At 41.7% G+C, this 20,044-nt stretch overlaps 2 protein-coding genes across 2 annotated transcripts in view; one reads left to right on the top strand and one right to left on the bottom strand.

Moving 5' to 3' along the window:
* The first annotated feature begins 403 nt into the window (after positions 1 to 403).
* cyp17a1 (cytochrome P450, family 17, subfamily A, polypeptide 1) lies at positions 404 to 8,693 on the top strand. The gene is made up of 8 exons (XM_072437142.1): positions 404 to 727; positions 1,151 to 1,289; positions 1,723 to 1,958; positions 2,201 to 2,287; positions 2,506 to 2,721; positions 4,904 to 5,073; positions 6,058 to 6,161; positions 8,309 to 8,693. Exons 1-8 carry the CDS (start codon positions 407 to 409, stop codon positions 8,584 to 8,586), a joined length of 1,551 nt encoding a protein of 516 aa, XP_072293243.1. The 5' UTR covers positions 404 to 406; the 3' UTR covers positions 8,587 to 8,693.
* A 6,237-nt stretch (positions 8,694 to 14,930) lies between these two features.
* The window catches only part of fbxw4 (F-box and WD repeat domain containing 4), a 32,482-nt gene continuing 27,368 nt past the window's right edge, over positions 14,931 to 20,044 (bottom strand). The window contains exons 8-9 of the mRNA XM_072436963.1: positions 16,323 to 16,464; positions 14,931 to 16,113 (exon numbers count right to left, since the gene is read on the bottom strand). Of these exons, the coding sequence (XP_072293064.1) occupies positions 15,979 to 16,113; positions 16,323 to 16,464 (277 nt within the window). The 3' untranslated portion in view covers positions 14,931 to 15,978. The remainder of the gene's footprint in view (positions 16,114 to 16,322; positions 16,465 to 20,044) is intronic.

Genomic DNA, 20,044 nt, shown 5'->3' with positions numbered 1-20,044 from the left:
GCGTAACAAACAATAACATCTCCATAGAGTCAAGCAGGTGGTGGACCCCCACCAGAAAACATAATGCATAAGGTAACGGTTTAACTTAATGACAAAATTAATGTAGGTCAATATTATTTTCCCACAAAGCATGAACCATATTCATTTTAGCTGTGAATTGAACAACATAATTACATATCATAAAACGTTGTAAATAAAAAGCCTATTTTTAATCAACATTTTTTGCCTCATTCCATTGGTTGCCTCCTAGACTCCTAGACTCTTGTCAAGATTCAGCTGGAGTCCACAGTGCATCCATTGAAGCTTATCTTGTTTAATATGGCTCTGCTTTAAATATTCAGACTCAAGGATGTGGCATTGAGGAGGCGTATAAAAGAGGGAATGTAGAAGTGGGTGCGGCTGTGTGATGTGCCTGAGCACCAGTACCATGCCTTTTCTCTGGTGTTTGTGTGCCCTTGTGCTTCTAAGCCTGGCAGTGCTGCTTTGGACATCTCGACGCACCTCCCTGGAGCCCCCCTACCTTCCATCTCTGCCCGTGATCGGGAGCCTGCTCAGCCTCATGGGCCCACACCCTCCACATGTTCTCTTCAAGGAGCTGCAGGCCAAGTACGGGGCCACATATTCTCTGAAACTGGGCTCCCATAAGGTCATCATGGTCAACCATCACACACATGCTAAGGAGGTGCTGCTCAAGAAGGGCAAGGTATTTGCTGGAAGACCTCGAATGGTGAGTAGATAATTTTCATTCACTGGCCTTTTGTTATAAATGCCTGTTCCATAGTCTGTCCTTAATGTGTGCGTATCCTTTTTTCTGCTCGGGTTTACACTTTGTTTTTGTTTATCTTAATTGATGGAGCAGTTGATCCAAAAAATCCTATTTTTACTTTAGTTCAATTCTCAGTTAATCCACAATGCAGGTCAATTCTCTTCCATTCACTGTTTTTTTTTTGTTTCTTTTTTGGATCTTTGGGTAATCTCTTTCTATCAGGATTTCTACAGAAAACTAGACCAATGGTGATTTGTCAGATTGTTTCTTTTACATTGGATGCCCTTACACAACAGCTTCAGTCTGAGTAACTAATTTTGCCAGAAAGAACAAGGGTTTTGACACGTTCATGCAGGTTTAATACATTTACTTAACTATTTACAGGTGACCACAGATGTACTGACCAGAAATGGGAAGGACATTGCCTTTGGGGACTATAGTGCCACCTGGAGATTCCACAGAAGAATTGTGCATGGAGCGTTGTGTATGTTTGGAGAAGGCTCAACTTCCCTCGAGAACATCAGTGAGTGAACACTTTTCCGTCCTTTTAAAGAAGTTATGAATTAATTGTGCAGTTGCTTTTCTACCTTGATAACCAATCCACATCCATGCTTACACAGCCATTCACATTATATAAACTCTGTGTTTGAATACTAAAGTGGGGATCAGTTACAGTAGAAATCATCACTCATCTTATCTCATATGACATCAACAATTATAAGTATTTGATAGCTTCAGCATGTTGTCAGTAGACTGGATATAGGAAGTATTTAAGGCTGCAGAGTTCTGGAAACTCCTGGTGTGTATGGTGCAGGTTGGATGTCACTGGAGTTCTCTTTTATTTGGACTGCATTTTTCAGCCTACAGTCGATTGCTTTGTTTCTGGTGTATGTCTAATGTGAGTGATATTCTCTGTGCGTGTCATGCGAGTGCTCATGTAGTGTTTTTGTGCCCAGTTTGCGCAGAGGCCCAGTCTCTCTGCACCCTGTTGTCAGAGACTTCTGCAGTCGGCCTGTCTCTGGATCTTTCTCCTGAACTCACTCGAGCCGTCACAAATGTAATCTGCACCCTGTGCTTCCATTCATCGTACAGTCGTGGGGACCCGGAGTTTGAAGCCATGTTACACTACAGCCAGGGCATCGTGGATACTGTGGCTAAAGACAGCCTGGTGGACATCTTCCCTTGGTTACAGGTATGTATTTCTACATGTGGGGCAACACTCAGTTTAAAGCACTTGTCCATCAACCTAAAGTTGAAGGATATATTCCTGCTCGGATCAAGTTACTCGTTTATGCATAAGACATTTCACCCACATCTCAGTGCCTGGTATGATTGTGGTGTGTGCATGATTGGTGATGTACAGTATGTTTACTCAATAATAAACCTTTCTTGCCTTAAAAAAACAATTCTATATTTTCATGTTTTGTGTTGCAGATGTTTCCTAATAAAGACCTGCGACTCCTGAAGCACTGTGTGTCAATCAGAGACCAGCTCCTTCAGAAGAAATACGATGAGCACAAGGTGAGCCCCCACCAACTGTCGAATCTCACTCAAGCTGCTGAAGACTAATGGACACTTACTGTGTTCAACTGCTACTGGGAATAAAATGTCATAGAAAAATAAAAATAAAGGAAATAATGAATGCAATTGAATTGTGTTTTTCAGTTTTAAAATATTATTTTAAAACTGAAAAACACATTAGACTGTAATTGCATTCACATGCTTTACATGTGTGGCAGAGAGACTATAGTGACCATGTGCAGAGAGACCTGGTGGATGCGCTGCTCCGAGCCAAGCGGAATGCAGAGAACAACACTGCAGAGCTCAGCCTGGGACCCGGGGGCCTCAGTGATGACCACTTACTCATGACAGTGGGAGACATTTTCGGGGCTGGAGTGGAGACCACCACGACAGTGCTCAAGTGGGCTGTGGCATACCTCATCCACCACCCACAGGTTTGTGGTCACTATGGTGCCATGGCAGGTCCTTTTTCTAAAAGAACATTTGTGAAAGCAGTTTGTGAACATTTACCGTGCATTTATGTGAGTCCATTCACTCACATAGTTAACATGTCGCTTCAATCTGGAACATTCCCAATGTCTTTGAAAACTGCGGTCATAAAGCCTCTCCTAAAGAAGAGCAGTCTTGATGCTGCAGTCCTGAGTCATTACCGGCCCATCTCTAATCTGCCATTTTGGGGCAAAGTCCTTGAAAAGGTTGTTTACCAACAGCTCACAGATTTCCTCTTAATAAACAACTCATTTGATGTTTTTCAGTCAGGTTTTAGACCTCATCACAGCACTGAGACTGCTCTTGTCAAGGTGACAAATGACATCCGCCTGAACACTGACACGGGCAAAGCCTCAGTCTTAATTCTGTTAGATCTGAGTGCTGCTTTTGACACTGTCGATCATGGGATCCTCTTACAGAGACTAGAGGACTGGGTGGGCATCACTGGCACTGCCCTAAACTGGTTAAGGTCCTATCTGGAAGACAGGAAGTACTTTGTTGAAATTGGTAGCTGTGTCTCAGACCACATGACCCTGACCTGTGGAGTGCCCCAAGGGTCAGTCCTGGTTCCCCTTCTGTTCAACCTCTACATTTTGCCCTTAGGTCAGTTGATACGCAGTGAAAATGTGTCCTATCACAATTATGCACACGACACTCAGATCTATGTTTCACTATCGGCAGGTGACTATGGACCAGTAGATTCACTCTGTCACTGCATCCAACAGATCAGTTTGTGGATGCAAAACAACTTTCTCCAGCTGAACTCAGACAAGACTGAAATAATCGTTTTTGGCCCACAGAAACAAAGAGAAAGTGTTAGCGGTCACCTCCAGAGTCTCGCTCTAAAACCTACAAACCAAATTAGAAATCTGGGGGTAATAATGGACTCAGACTTGAACTTTAATAGCCACATCAAATCAATAACATCAGCAGCTTTTTACCATCTAAAAAACATTGCCAAAATCAAAAATATAGTGTCAAAACCAGATTTAGAGAGACTTATCCATGCGTTTGTCTCCAGTAGATTAGACTACTGTAACGGCCTGCTCACTGGCCTCTCCAAACCAGCTGTAAAACAGCTGCAGTACATCCAGAACGCTGCTGCTCGAGTCCTGACCAGAACCAGGAAGTACCATCACATTAGTCCTGTTCTCAGGTCTCTGCACTGGCTCCTGTGGCTCAGAGAATAGACTTTAAAGCAGCTCTGCTTGTGTACAAGTCTCTCCATGGCCTAGCACCAAAGTACATCTTGGATATGTTAGTGCCATATGAACCATCTCGGACTCTGAGGACCTCAGGGACCGGCCTCCTGCTGGTGCCAGAGTCAGGACTAAACATGGATCGGCCTCCTGCTGGTGCCAGAGTCAGGACTAAACATGGACCGGCCTCCTGCTGGTGCCAGAGTCAGGACTAAACATGGACCGGCCTCCTGCTGGTGCCAGAGTCAGGACTAAACATGGATCGGCCTCCTGCTGGTGCCCAGAGTCAGGACTAAACATGGACCGGCCTCCTGCTGGTGCCAGAGTCAGGACTAAACATGGACCGGCCTCCTGCTGGTGCCAGAGTCAGGACTAAACATGGACCGGCCTCCTGCTGGTGCCAGAGTCAGGACTAAACATGGACTGGCCTCCTGCTGGTGCCAGAGTCAGGACTAAACATGGATCGGCCTCCTGCTGGTGCCCAGAGTCAGGACTAAACATGGACCGGCCTCCTGCTGGTGCCAGAGTCAGGACTAAACATGGACCGGCCTCCTGCTGGTGCCCAGAGTCAGGACAAAACATGGGGAATCTGCGTTTCAGTTTTATGCAGCTAAAATCTGGAACAGTCTTCCTGAAGATGTGAGACAGGCTTCTACTCTGATAATGTTCAAATCTAAGCTAAAAACAGTTTTGTTTATCTGTGCATATGACTGAAAGGATTTTTTCTTTGCACTCTTCTCTTTTGTTTGTGATTTTATTAGTTTAGACAATCAGTTGGATTGATCATTTTTAATTTAGTTAATTTTATTGTATTTCTGTTTCTGTAATTTCTTTGTGATTTGAATGCATTTTTCCTGCTGTGTGAAGCACTTTGAATTGCCTTGTGTATGAAATGTGCTCTACAAATAAACTTGCCTTGCCTTGCCAGGTGCAGAAGCGGATTCAAGAGGAGCTGGACCAAAAGGTGGGGTTAGAGAGGGCCCCTCAACTTATGGACCGGGGCAGTCTGCCATACCTGGAGGCCACCATCCGAGAGGTGCTGCGCATCCGTCCTGTGGCCCCTCTGTTCATCCCACACGTAGCACTCAGCGACACCAGGTACTAACATATCACTAGTTTTGTAAAGGTCAGTGGTCAGGGGCGCCGAATGGGGAAGAAAGGTTAAAAAGATTCTAAGGGCCCAGGGCTGACCAGGGCCTAGAAAAACACTTTTCTGCTAATTGACCAATGGCTATATTATAGTTTTCAGCAAAACACTTTAAGACGTTTAAGAACTTGTAACAAAGAGAAGATGGATTTGTGTTGGCTTTGGACCTTTCATCTGGATTATTTTCAAAGAGGAGCAGTTTGTGTTTGACAAGTTGTCCTGAAACACGCACAAGTAAGAACCGGGCTATTGCTATTTGCAAAGGATTTATGACACTTGGGAAGTCAGAGCTCACAGAGAGAAGGATGACTGGGAGAACAGGATGAATGAACTTTAGACATGACACGATGGCCTGTGTAGATAAACGTCTCATGTGATGAAGGAGCAGTGAGAGACTGAACTGTCATAACAGTGTGATGTGCGTTCACTGTGTTATTACGATATATGTGCAGTGGTTACTAAGAGGGGCTTCATAGCATAATTGCCAATTATCTTTTATTTAATTCATATTCTTAACTTGCAGAGTTCATCTCTGTTGCTAGAGATCTGTTTCTTAGTGACAACTAGTGGTTAGACAGTAAATTACTTGCCTCTGGTGACAAATGAGTACTGCATTTTTGATGAAACATTCAGGAGGGAGGTGGCTTGAATAATAATGTGAGCAGGAGTGTTAAAAGAAGAATCTGACAAGAGTGTTACTCTTGAATCTGATCAAATTCAATCCGAGTGTACAACATCTTGCTGTCTAATAACTTGGTAAGACTAGAAAAAAGCATTACATTACGTTGCATAATGAGTCTAGTTTTGAAAGCCATGGAGAGCTGATGCATCTCTGGGGATCTGGTAGTGCGTGGCAAAACAGATTGGGAGGGTACAAAACAAAATTACAAAAAAGACGATGACAATAATACCCACTTTCATGTTGTGACTCACAGCATTGGAGACTTCAGTGTGATGAAAGGCACTCGTGTGGTGATCAACCTGTGGTCTCTACATCACGACCCAAAAGAATGGCCCAACCCAGACAGCTTTGAGCCTGGTACGTGCATTACAACACTTCACACAACAAACCTCAAGTGCAGATGACAGGTTCTCATGTCTTTCTACTTATTACTTTAGTTGGAGGGATAGACTCTGTGGTTAATAGTGTTTGAGTGTTTTACATCAGTCAAGTGGCAGTTTGTGAATTACAAGAAATAATGCTGGGTTATAAAATGGAATATCTCTCCCTACGTCATCAATAAGTAACATTATATGCATTAACATTAAGATGCAGGGACAATTTACAGCAACGGGCATCCTTTTAGTTTAAACAATCATTCAACAAAATAAAAGGGTTCTTATTTGTCAAATCATAACTGTTACCTCCACCTATGTCACATCTGCTGCTCATGTTCAACCAGGAAGTAAAATGATAAACTTGACCAAAATAGGGAAACATTTTTGTCAAATCTTAAATATTATTATTTTTAAAGACAAGCTTAATGCCATAAAACACGGTACATTCCTGGCAAAACAATCGCATCTCCATGCAGACAAGGTGGCAGACGCTCCACTAGAAAATACATAGTGCACCTTTAATATTTAGGAGACAGGGTAGGTAAAATGACTTATGTTAACATGCAGACTTCATTTGTAAAGTAAATAATCAGGGTTACAATACTTTGCTGGAAATAATTTTTAGGAAATGTTTAGTCTACAAACACATTAATACCTTTATTATACAGTTCTTATAGAAGTGTTGAATACCATACCTGAAGTTCACAATGTTTGCAAAATAGCAAGGCAAAAGACTAGATCATCATAATATTTGACCTCAAATTAGATTGAGAACACATTATGAACCAAAAAATATTGATTGAATTTAGGATCAAATCAAATCAAATCAATTTATTTTTGTAAGGCCCAAAATCACAACAACAGTTGCCTCTGAGGGCCACAGGGAGAAATGAATCAACAATGTCTGTGGTGGCGATGGAGTCAGACAATGTCTGTGGTGGCGATGAAGTCAGACAATGTCTGTGGTGGCGAGGGACGATGTCCCAGGGTCCTCTGTCCTTAGACTCTCCTTCTCGGCCAGGAAAAACTACAAAAAAAACCTCTTTGGGAAAAAAGCGTAGAAACCTGGAGGAGTTCCAGTGAAGGAGAGATCCGACTCTCACAGACGGACAGACGGACACGAGGAGACTGGAGCTGGACCCACTCTTCAGGCAGAAGAGGGACCGTCTGAGTCGAGCTGGACCCACTCTTCAGGCAGAAGAGGGACCGTCTGAGTCGAGCTGGACCCACTCTTCAGGCAGAAGAGGGACCGTCGGAGGCGAGCTGGACCCACTCTTCAGGCAGATGAGGGACCGTCGGAGGCGAGCTGGACCCACTCTTCAGGCAGAAGAGGGACCGACTGAGGCGAACTGGAGCCACTCTTCAGGCAGATGAGGGACCGTCCACACAGGGCAGGGACCACTTCACCAGGGGAGGGGCATCTGGGTCCACAGGTCCTCAGGAGTGAGAGAAAGAAAAGAAGGCGGTGAACAGTTTGCAAGTGGAATCAAAAAATAAATATTGTTTGATAGCATAAGTAGTCAGAAGAAGAAGAGGATAGTGCTCAAGCTGTCATACTTCCCCCAGCACAGTTACTCCTAGGGCAGCGTAGCTGAAGCTGTGGGTTTATCTTTCTGTTCCTAACTACTCTGACCATAAGCGATTTCGAAGAGGAACGTTTTAAGCCTGGACTTAAATGAAGAGACTGTGTCAGCATATTTAACATGGGTCGGGAGCTGATTCCATAACACAGGAGCTTGGTAGCTAAACGCTCTTGTGTTTAACACTGGAAAACAAGGGACACACATATGTGACCCCAGGGTCATGGCTTGTGGATAAAGTCCTCCCCAAAGACAGTTTTTTTACAAAAGAGTTTTAGATTATTTTTTTACTCAAAAACCCAACTGCTCTTTTTACTGTGATGATGACCATAGCAGTCGTGAATTTGACAAAGCAAAGGGTAGAGAAAACTTCAAGGATTAAATATATATTTTACAGGAAATCTGGCCTTTTTTCAAATTTTCCATGCATTTTAATTGTGGTAATGATTTATTTATATATTCTTTCATGGAAGTATAAACTCACCTTTCTAGAATCTGAAAGTCACCCACACAACTAATGTCCGCTCACCTGTCTTTGTTCCCACAGCTCGTTTCTTGAACAGTGATGCCAGTGGACTCTCCATTCCCTCTCCTAGTTACCTGCCCTTTGGAGCAGGCCTCAGGGTGTGTTTGGGTGAGGCTCTGGCCAAGATGGAGCTGTTTCTGTTTCTGTCCACCGTGCTGCAGCGCTTCACTCTGGCTGTGCGCCCCGGAGACCCTCTGCCCAATTTAGAGGGAAAATTTGGTGTAGTACTACAACCTGCCAAATACTTTGTCAGTGCCCTGCCCCGCCCATGTTGGGACAGACAGAAGAGCCTGAATTAAGCGATTTTTAAATACTCAACATGAAGCAAACAGTAAGAATGAAGACATGGGAGGAACATTTGGAAGACGATGACAGGACTGATGTCTTTGTATAACACCTGATTTTAATATTGCGCATTTGTCCAAAACTGTGCAAACTGCTGCTCACCTAATGTATATAATAACTTTACTTTACTGTTGGTTTGAACAAACACAATAAAACACTATTGTTATCCAGTATAAATAAAATTGCTTATTTTCACTGCAAAGGTCGAAGATAAATGGGAACAATTTTATTCTGTATAATTCAGCATTTTATCTTTTGTACGGTTGAAGTATTTTCTTGATAAAGATTATAGATGAGATTTGTATACATTCTGTAGCTGTTGAGAGCTGTTGATCACAGCAACTGCATGTACAGGTGTATTTGAGATGGTAAAAACCTAAAGTTTCATAATAGAAACATCTCTATGAATCCAATAAAAGCTCAAAAATATGTGATTTATTCTGGTAATAAAACTGCGTCAAAAACATTGTGTTCCATTGATCAGCAGTCTTTTGTGATTAATGATCCAAGAGTAGAAAAGATTCTGTTTCTATGGCACTGCATACCATGTGCTGCACGAAGAAGCAGAGACATTTTCACAATCACTAATGCAGGAAAGTTTCCTCTGATTTGCTTGTAAGTTCTTTTAGCTGTAATAATGTAAACTAGTGGTTCTCAACCTTTTTCAGTCATGACCCCTAAATTAAAAACCGTTGGCATTTGCGACCCCAGACATAAAAAGTAATCTACCCCCAAAGTAGCCTCATGTTTGGTTTAATTTTGAAGATATAGAACTAGATAAATGACTTTAGTCTGCCAACAAATAATAGTCTACATTTACCACTGCATTTGAAGGGTGTCATTTAGAATAGTTTGTGTTGGTTCTTCTATATCAGACAATGGGCAAGAGATTATGTAATTACCTGACTTGTCGTATGATTGTTGGTGTGAAGTATCTAATACTTACATTACACATTACTGCGACTTACTGTTGCTGTACGTCGACTTTAGACTTTATTCTTTAAACTTAGAGTATTTTAATCAGCAACATTATCTGAAAGTATCCACTAGATGGTGCCAATCAACCACGAGCTAATTCTTTGTTTATGCATGTTGTACTGGATTTTTTTCGTAATATATGTACAGCATTTTATTGAATTTAATACATTATTCATCAAAACATGGTCTTTGTTAGAAACTTTAATATGCACTTTAAATAAAGCATTCATGGGTTTCAGTAACTTCTTCATGACTTCCCTTACCCTTCAAAAGATTGATTGATTGATTGATTGATTGGTTGATTGATTGATTGATTGATTGATTGATTGATTGATTTTTTAATTTGAAATCTCTGTCCGTGTTTGTGGACTTCAGCTCTGCATTCAACACCATCCTCCCTGCTCTGCTCCAGGACAAGCTCCCCCAGCTCAACGTGCCTGACTCCGCAGGTGGAGATTTGAAAATGTAGGCTTTGTCTAAATCATCACTAGAGGGAAACCAGAGTAGGCTAGACTTATTATAATTGCTGAAGTCAAACAGTAATGTAAATAAAACCCTGGAGCAGTTTAAAATCTGTCAAAAAGCAATTATAGTGAATGAGATAGGAGGCCAGGAAGTCGACATAGTAGTTATGACATCATCCCTTAACAGCCCCCAACAAAGGACAACAATAATAGAAAAAATATAGCCACAAGCGGCAATGATCGGCCCTCGCCACGCCGCCGCCACGCCGCAAGAGGAGGGGGCGCTAACGCGCCCCAATTGTCCTTTTATTGCGCCTACTGCTGAATCTGTGACGCTGTCACATCTTCTCCCCTTTGTTTTACCATCAAAAAGCAATTTTATTTTGAATTCTTGGCACAATGTGCGGCTTTGCCGCACAGACACCGTGACTCTTTGAATAAAAATGTGGATCACTTTTGATGGTCCTGAAGATGAGTCTCACCAAATTTCAGGTTAATAGAGCTAACGCCCTAAGAGGAGTTTGTGAAAGTATAAAGTGTGAACATGTTCTGGCGATTTCCCCATTGGAATAACATGGAAGGTTTCGGTCATCGTTACGGCAACGCCATAACAATTATGACATGGCTCTCATTGACTTTTTTGATGGGGATGCTAAAATTGAGTTGTGTGTCAAATTTCATATAATTTCGCAAAACTAAACATTTAACCTCCATATAAAATCTGTAGGGGGCGCTGTGGCGCCAAATGAATTTATTTCACTTCAAGTGGGTTTAGGGCAAAGAGTTTAACAACTGATTCTAATTTGACGCAATTCGGACTTTATCTGCGCAAACGGCAGAAATTTTAAATATGGGAGATTTCTGAAATTCTAGCTACAGTTTGCTGCTTCGCCGCACAGAGACCGTGAGAGGTATCAATGTAATTTGGATAACTTTTGATGTCCCACTCCTCAGTAGCATTTTCACCAAATTTCAGCTTTTTAGGGCCAACGCCCTGGGAGGAGTTCGTAAAAGTACGACGTTTGGAAAAACTCCAAAATCATGTTTAGCCATTTTTGAAGCAATATGGCCGACATTTGGTTGGGCGGACGGCGTTGCCGTAATAATATTTTTTACTTCTCTTGTCACCATCTACCTCTGCGCCAAATTTCATGATTCTACGATCAGATTTTTTTTGGGTCATTTCCCATCTCTCAATGCATTTTTGGTACATTTGGGGGCGCTGACGCGCCAATTTTTTTATTTTAGAAAAGGGAAATAGCCAGAATGTAGAGAGGCACGATTTTTAGAGGTGTGCAAATTTTTGTGACTTTTCGTCAATGTTCACTGGGTGAAAAATAGGGGGGTTGGTCCCGAGAAGAAGAAGAAGAAGAAGAAGAAGAAGAAGAAGAAGAAGAAGAAGAAGAAGAAGAAGAAGAAGAAGAAGAAGAAGAAGAAGAAGAAGAAGAAGAAGAAGAAGAAGAAGAAGAAGAAGAAGAAGAATATTCCGATGCGAAAACAATGTTTCCCATTTTTCAAATATCATAAACTATACATTTTCGCATGGTGTGGGTCCCTGGTCACTGACGGGTACTTTCGTTAATTTTGAGTGGGCTCCGCCCACTTTGTGTTTTTGGCCCTCTATACAGTAATAATGTTCAATATTTGCATTACATGCTTATATGCACGGAACATGCAAGAGATGGGGAACGTATTCGTGAGCTACTTAGCGCAAATGAGTGCTTTATATGGGGATGACGACCGCCCAATGTAAAGTGCTCGTTTAGTGCGCACTTTTGCACGGGCTTCGCCCGTTTACAACGGTAATGTTCAATTTTCCTACTATTAATTAGTATGCACGGGGCGTGCGTGAGTGAAGGAGTGCGTTAGTGAGTGTTTGGAAGTGGGCGAGCGCTTCGCGCTCGATTTCGTGCGCACTGCGTGCGCACTTTCGCAGCCGTGCTTCGCACGGCTTTACGAGATTAATAGGCCTCTCGCCAGCTTGTGGCGCTCGGGCCTAATGAGACTGAACCCCATGTGAATGATGTGCTCTGTTGAACTGTTTTGAATGGGTCGGTTGGTCGCCCTCTGCTGGTGAAAGTGGGAAGTGAAGGATACGTAACAAGATAACTCAAATACATTACAGTATTACAAATACAAGGCGGTGCTATGGACAATAACAAGGATTACAAAGGTATTGGAAAATTGGAAAATAACTGCCTAAAAGTTCACACCAGAAGTATTTTCATATTGTCTTATCTCTAGAATACATGAACCACATTTAAATATGCCGATGCTATGCAATGCTCTATACAGGTCTAACCTTGTTAGTATGGTGAAACTTGGTCTAACAGCGTTAAACAGATTCAAATGAGGGGTGACTACACAATTCCGACCTCTAAAAGAAGAGAAGTACTGCCTACATCAAATGGCAAAATGGGCCAGTTCAGCAGCAACCCTGGGGGCCAATAAAAATGTGTCTGAGAGCTGTATTTGGCCCCAATATATGATCACCCCTGGCCTAAAAGCACTTATATGCACTATTCCACAATTGCAGCCACACAAATACAATTATCTTTATACATATTCTTATTTTAGGAATATGTAAAAGGACCTGCTCCAAACTTTCATCTGCGACAATCAAGGAAGAACTAACACTAATATTACAATCTGTGATTTTATAGGTGAGATTTAGATTTTAAGATGATATATGTAACTTTGACTAGAGCTCGGGATTGGGACTAACTAGCTAGCTAGTAAAAAACAGCTAACTTTAAGTAGCTGTGGTTAGATTTGATTGTTCTTCACCATCAAGGTCAAGGACAGATCTTTTTTTAAAGAAAAATTCAAACAATTTGTGTTTTATTTGATGTATTTTATCACATACATTATTAAAATCATTTGCGATTGCACAATAGTATTTTCTCAGTTTTAATAAACACAGGTGTTCAATTGGAGTGCTTTCCCAATATATTGTTTATGGTAATAGCCCACCTTTTCCTCCAATCATGATCTTCTTATCTTAATTGTTTTCCTGTTCACTCTAGTCCCCCTATTTGGACAATATTTTGCAGTCCTTTTTCAGTTTGCCTGTTTGCTGTTAGTTTGGTAATGTCTCTCTTTCTTAAGGTTGTTCAGCTCCACATATAACCATGTTTGTTTGTTTTTTTACTTCTCACAATATACTTTTTATAGTTGGTTGGTTGGTTGTTTACTGTGTCATAAATGCATTAGTGATATTTAAAGATCATTAGATGACAATCTGCTAACATCCAGTTAATGTTAAAATGACCAAGTTGATTCACTTCCTGAATCACATGGTCATATGACTTTATTATGATATAATTAATTTAGTTACATAGCAGCAGGAACGCTAAACAATTGGATTGCTTTTCTTGACAGTGACTTGTGATGGACAGTAAAAATGTGATCTGATTTAGACACAAATGCTACCGATTCAGTGGAATGGCCATTGACTCCAATGGAGGCTGAGGCTCTTCTTCAATATCCGTCTTGCTTATTTCTTGAAGACCTACACTAAACTCTTGCAAGTTACACTTTTTTTTTTTTTTTTTTTTTAAAGACTATATGCTCAATACTTTTGAGTCCATTTTGGTGCAGATATAGCTTAGTTGTTCTCTATTATTATATCTTCAAATTTTGATTTTGGTGTAAAACTGCAGTAGGTCGGTTTGAATATGTTGGCCTATTTTAAAGAAGGAGGCCTGCCAAAAAAAAAAACAGTAATTACATAATAAATATGTTTTCGTTTTAAGTTGGGTCTACAATATTCATGCTGAATAGCAAGTGATACTTTTATTTTCATCATCACCTTCTTGAGCCCCATGGAATGTTTTTGACCTGGTACAGTAGCTCATCTGTCAACCTTATTCTGTACCTGTTCTCATTCCCAAGATAAATGAGAAAGGCACACATGATCTCAAAACGGATCAGAGCAGTTCTCTTTCAGTCAGATGTTTTCATATTATGAACTAATTTATCAGTTTCAAATTTCACCATTTTAATTGTTACCAAAAATGCGCTGGCCATTAAACATTTTTTACTATATATATATTTTTTTTTAATTAAATAATCAATGACTGGTAAGGCTGTTGAGATGTTGGTAACATTCTGATTAGTAATTTCCTTTACATCATTAGCAGTTCTGTGGTGATGCTTTGATTGCTATAAAGCCAAGAACGGTTCCTCAACAAAGACATGCCTGTGGGCGTGCAGATTTGAGCGGGTGGCTCTGTTCCCACTTGCCTGTCTCATTGGGGCTGGTCAGCTCGAGCCGGGGAGCTTCGGAACATTCAGCCAACAAAGAAAACGCATTGTTCTTGCAGGAATTTGTGCTTGTTCACAGCCTTTCATGACTTCTTCTTTGGACACCTCTTTGCCTTCACATATTCAGGGTTCCTCAGAAAGTCAATGGGCCCTTACATCCCCAGTTTGACAAGTCAGGAGGATACACACTAATCCCCTTAATCTGGCCTTTCTCCAGCTCCCAGCCACAGGCCCACACAGACAAATCCATCCCAGGGACAATAGGATTAGGCTCCGACTCCACAATGACACAGGTATCCACTGACTGATGTGCAAAGGCCACTTTCTGTTCAGTGCTCGTCTTCTAAGTGCACAGACACCCAACATGCAGGTGTGGGTGTGCCTACTGTTAATGTAATGGGTAATGTTACTGTTGTGATGTGGGTGACAAGGAAACAAAATAAAGACATCACAGCCAGCACAGTGTCTAACCGCATTTGGATTTATAGATTGGTGTAGCCGTCGACATGCTTGTGTATGCCTGCCCAGGAGTAGTTGTACGGTTTTTAAGAGGTTTGATTTGGTTTGGGAAATGGTTCTTTGAACACTTATTTCTTCAACCACATCTAATTAAATATATTGGTTTGGTAAGAGTGGAAAAAGTGCGCCAAGACCTGGATTAGAGGTTGACGTGTGTGGCTTAGGTCTCATTGCAGGTGCAGGGGTCAGTATGCGTAAACCTAAACAGAAATGACGTGGCTCAGTCAGAACACTAAGCTCTTCCAAACTTCAAAGAGGAGCAGTATCCTTTTTTACTTATTTTTTTAAAATCAGGATCACACAGGCTTTTCCCAAGAAATAGTATATTTTTAATCACAAAAGTCCTCTAGAAAACTGGTTATTCAAACTGTCTAGACATTAAATGTTAATTCTTAAGCATACATGAAAACCCTATGTAGATGTACTGTAATACACAAATACATATTTATGGGTAAAATTACATTTGCATCCTATTTTTAGGGGCACCAAGATCTAAAAACTGTTAATTTTCTTTCTAATTAGTTAGTCAACAGTGGCCTTCCCTGTACCACCAGTAGGGGGAGGCATAACATAATTAAATAGGCCGTGGCTGCAGAGCTGCGGCGCGGTCAAACAGCCCAGCAGTTTCAGGAATCGAGGCACGGCCATAATAGCCTCATGGCTAACCCTAACCCTAACCCTAACCCGGCACGGTCTAAAACGGCGCGGTCAAATAGCCCAGCAGTTTCAGGAGCCGCGGCACAAAATAACATGGCAGTTTCAGCCGCGCGCTGCGGCTCTGCAGACACTCCCGTAAAATAAGCCAGTTTCATTTCAAGTGCCACAAAAAGAATTAAAGTCAAAGAACCATATACATGTAATATGATGAAGACCAATCTTAAAATTCAATTCGAGCAAAGAACTATAAAAATTCTTCTACAGTTTGAATCCTGACAAGATGTTCTGAAACGGCAAAGGCTTTTGGACCGAGGAAAAATAACACTGCCTTCACTGCTGTGAACACCAGTGAATTAACTGATGGTTTGAAGATGGGGCTTGAATAACCCATGTGTGTATCTAAACAGTTTTGTGCTTTAGTCTCTCTAGAATAAATAGTAGTCCCTCAGTGAGAGTCTGTGGTCAGGAGCTGGAGACAGGACAGTTCCTGAAGTCCAGGGAGTGCAGGCTGGTGGCCAGGGCAGCGTACAGATGAGAGCTGTTGAAGCGAAGGCAGTAGACCGGGCTGCTGGGGCGCTGGGTGCTCAGCTCATACACCTACACAAAAGGGTCACACTGTCAGCCACTGGTTCACGCAAACTATATGACAACTACACCTAGTGATAAATGCCTAGAGAAGTTAAGCTAGTTAAAAGGATTTGTTATTACAGATGTTTACAGCGAAGTAACCTCAAATGTGTCAAACAAATGTACATTACAAATAGACCACTTGTGTGTTTGTGCCACCTCTCCTCATGCAAACTTGCCTGTAAACACTGGCTTTGCCGTTTGTCCCACAAACGCACCACACCGTAGTATGAGGAGCCGCTGGCCATCATGTGGTTACCATCAGTCTGCAAGCAGTACAGAGCACTGTCATGAGGCTCCTCCCACTCCATCACGCACTTCCTGCCAAGACAAGTCTTAGTAAGAATGTACAAGAATATCATGAGTCTTCAATCTGATCTGTTATTCCTCGCTCCATCCCACAACAGTCTGCACCTTGGACTCTTGACAGTGCCATATTTAGTGATGCTACAAACCTGACCTTTGTGTAAAAAGCCATTGATACTTTTACTCATTAGACCATTGTTTGTTGTCATACCATGACACGTTTTGACTGCTTGTCTACAATCATCCCCAGAAGAGCCATGTGATGTTGTAGTGACATGTCTTGCCGGCTGATCAGTCTATATATATTATATATATTAAATATATATATATATATATATATATATATTTAATATATATATTTAATATATATATATATATATATATATATATATATATATATATATATATATATATATTTAATATATATATATAGTCTATAATAATATATATATTTAATATATATATATATTTAATATATATATATATATATATATATATATTTAATATATATATATATATATATATATATATATATATATATATTAAATATATATATATATATATATATATATATATATAAAACAGATTTTGCTTTACTTTTCATTCAGACAATTCTTTTACCACATTGAGTTACATTGCCTTCAGATGTGTTTTTAAAACATTGAACTAAAGATATTGTCATTGATCCTCCATTAGCAGAGCCTCATCAATAAGAGATGAGAGTAGCACTGAGGGGCAGACAGACAGCAGGGGCGCAGATATGTCACAATGACACGTCTGTGATGCTCATGGTCAAAATCAGACAGGAAAAAGTAGATTTCCAAAGATTACGACTTTAAATAACAGAACAAAGGGATATCAAGGCTACAGAGAGTTAGTGGTTAGAAAGATTTCCTTCTCTCTCACGCATTATTATTAAGCAGAGTCTATGTTGCATCTTGTGTATGTTGTATGAAAATGTGTCCCTATTTATGGATGCATGTATTTATTTATTTAGATTCAGATTCTTATGGGGAAGCTACCAGCAACGGAAACGATGGGTCTTGTTTCATATTAATATCTATGGATGATGGATACAAGAATGTTAATTATCAATTTGACTCATAATATTTCTTAGGATGGACTGATTTGTTGGACTTTGGACCGAATGGGACAGTTGCGCCGGGCTACTGTGTTTGAGACTATTTAAACTGCTTGTGTGGCGAGTCTGTGTCTCGTTCCGTGTATACATAAAAGAAATTATTACAAAGACAAAAATAAACATAATTCAATCTTTTCAATTGCCTTTAATCAGCCAATAAATAAAACATGCATTTTTTAGCATGAATACAAATAATTGATTTTAATACATTTAAAACATGACAAACACCTTACATTTGTGTCTGACCTTCTGCCTCCTGAACCAGATCAATTATTGATATCTTAAGAGGGACCCCCTTGATAACATGCAGGGCCAAACCCCCAGAGCTATCTGCTTATCACATCAAATTTGTCTTACTTCACTGGTCCTTCAAACTGAGAGTGCTTTTATTGTCTATACCAGGAGTGCCCAATACGTCGATCGCGATCTACTGGTTGATCTCAGAGGCAGTGAGGGTCGATCCCAAAGACCTGTCTTTTTACTTTATAGCTTGACATTATGAGTGAGAGCTCTACAGCAGCACGAGTGGACCCAGAGCTACAACCAGCATGTTAGTATTTTGGCCCCTTTTCCATGAGTTCCAACAAGAACACAGCTGTGAGCTCAACACACACCGCCAGCACGCTGTCAACGGAGAGAGGAGAGAGAGTCAAGGTTAGAAGCAGGCGGAGGAGAGAGTCAAGGTTAGAAGCAGGATGAGGAGAGAGAGTCAAGGTAAGAAGCAGGAGGAGGAGAGAGAGTCAAGGTAAGAAGCAGGAGAGAGAGTCAAGGTAAGAAGCAGGAGGAGGAGAGAGAGTCAAGGTAAGAAGCAGGAGGAGGAGAGAGAGTCAAGGTTAGAAGCAGGAGGAGGAGAGAGTCAAGGTAAGAAGCAGGAGGAGGAGAGAGAGTCAAGGTTAGAAGCAGGAGGAGGAGAGAGTCAAGGTTAGAAGCAGGAGGAGGAGAGAGAGTCAAGGTTAGAAGCAGGAGGAGGAGAGAGAGTCAAGGTAAGAAGCAGGAGGAGGAGAGAGAGTCAAGGTTAGAAGCAGGAGGAGGAGAGAGAGTCAAGGTAAGAAGCAGGAGGAGGAGAGAGAGTCAAGGTAAGAAGCAGGAGGAGGAGAGAGAGTCAAGGTTAGAAGCAGGAGGAGGAGAGAGAGTCAAGGTAAGAAGCAGGAGGAGGAGAGAGAGTCAAGGTTAGAAGCAGGATGAGGAGAGAGAGTCAAGGTAAGAAGCAGGATGAGGAGAGAGAGTCAAGGTAAGAAGCAGGAGGAGGAGAGAGAGTCAAGGTAAGAAGCAGGAGGAGGAGAGAGAGTCAAGGTTAGAAGCAGGCGGAGGAGAGAGTCAAGATTAGAAGCAGGATGAGGAGAGAGAGTCAAGGTAAGAAGCAGGAGGAGGAGAGAGAGTCAAGGTAAGAAGCAGGAGAGAGAGTCAAGGTAAGAAGCAGGAGGAGGAGAGAGAGTCAAGGTAAGAAGCAGGAGGAGGAGAGAGAGTCAAGGTTAGAAGCAGGAGGAGGAGAGAGTCAAGGTAAGAAGCAGGAGGAGGAGAGAGAGTCAAGGTTAGAAGCAGGAGGAGGAGAGAGTCAAGGTTAGAAGCAGGAGGAGGAGAGAGAGTCAAGGTTAGAAGCAGGAGGAGGAGAGAGAGTCAAGGTAAGAAGCAGGAGGAGGAGAGAGAGTCAAGGTTAGAAGCAGGAGGAGGAGAGAGAGTCAAGGTAAGAAGCAGGAGGAGGAGAGAGAGTCAAGGTAAGAAGCAGGAGGAGGAGAGAGAGTCAAGGTTAGAAGCAGGAGGAGGAGAGAGAGTCAAGGTAAGAAGCAGGAGGAGGAGAGAGAGTCAAGGTTAGAAGCAGGAGGAGGAGAGAGTCAAGGTAAGAAGCAGGAGGAGGAGAGAGAGTCAAGGTTAGAAGCAGGAGGAGGAGAGAGAGTCAAGGTTAGAAGCAGGAGGAGGAGAGAGGAAGTGCTGGTTAAGCTCTCAACTCAAGCGTAGTTGTGGTCAGTATATTATATTTTCAAAATACTCAGCTGTATTAAAGGTGGAATGGACGATTTTTTTCAGCAAATTTTTTATCATATTTCCTCGTGGCGTGGATAAATCATTTGTCCTGCCACGTATCAATCATAAAACGCACCTATCGCTCACCTGCAGCCGCGTGCGGTTCGACCCCACGGTTCCGCGTGCCTAAGCGCATGGATCTATCATAATATAGTTCCCTCAGTGTACGGGGAAAAATGAAGACGGAGAAAGACAGTTCGAGCTGACGCAGAAGTGGACAGAAATCTCCGGGAGACGAGAGATGCGATGCGCTCCGTTGCGCTGATAAACAAACGCAAGTGTGTGTTGTATCGGTCCACACGGGGGAGTGGCATGCGCACTTCCGCCTGCGTTCTCAAATCGCCGAAAAATCGTCCATACCGCCTTTAAATGGTCTAGTTAAATAGCAGATTTTCTCTCTCCTTTTTATATTGCACATTTGTAAATGCTAAA

This window comes from Eucyclogobius newberryi, unplaced genomic scaffold, assembly GCF_026437365.1.
Source record: "Eucyclogobius newberryi isolate DKJ021-1_F unplaced genomic scaffold, fEucNew1.0.hap1 SCAF_8, whole genome shotgun sequence".
Lineage (NCBI taxonomy): Eukaryota > Metazoa > Chordata > Actinopteri > Gobiiformes > Gobiidae > Eucyclogobius > Eucyclogobius newberryi.
This window is presented reverse-complemented; position numbering and strand designations above follow the sequence as displayed.

Coding starts and splice junctions, on each gene's coding strand:
- cyp17a1 (XM_072437142.1), top strand. CDS start 407: ATGTGCCTGAGCACCAGTACCATGCCTTTTCTCTGGTGTTTGTGTGCC. Junction 1,290..1,722: donor AACTTCCCTCGAGAACATCA/GTGAGTGAACAC, acceptor TTTTGTGCCCAG/TTTGCGCAGAGGCCCAGTCT. Junction 1,959..2,200: donor ACATCTTCCCTTGGTTACAG/GTATGTATTTCT, acceptor TTTGTGTTGCAG/ATGTTTCCTAATAAAGACCT.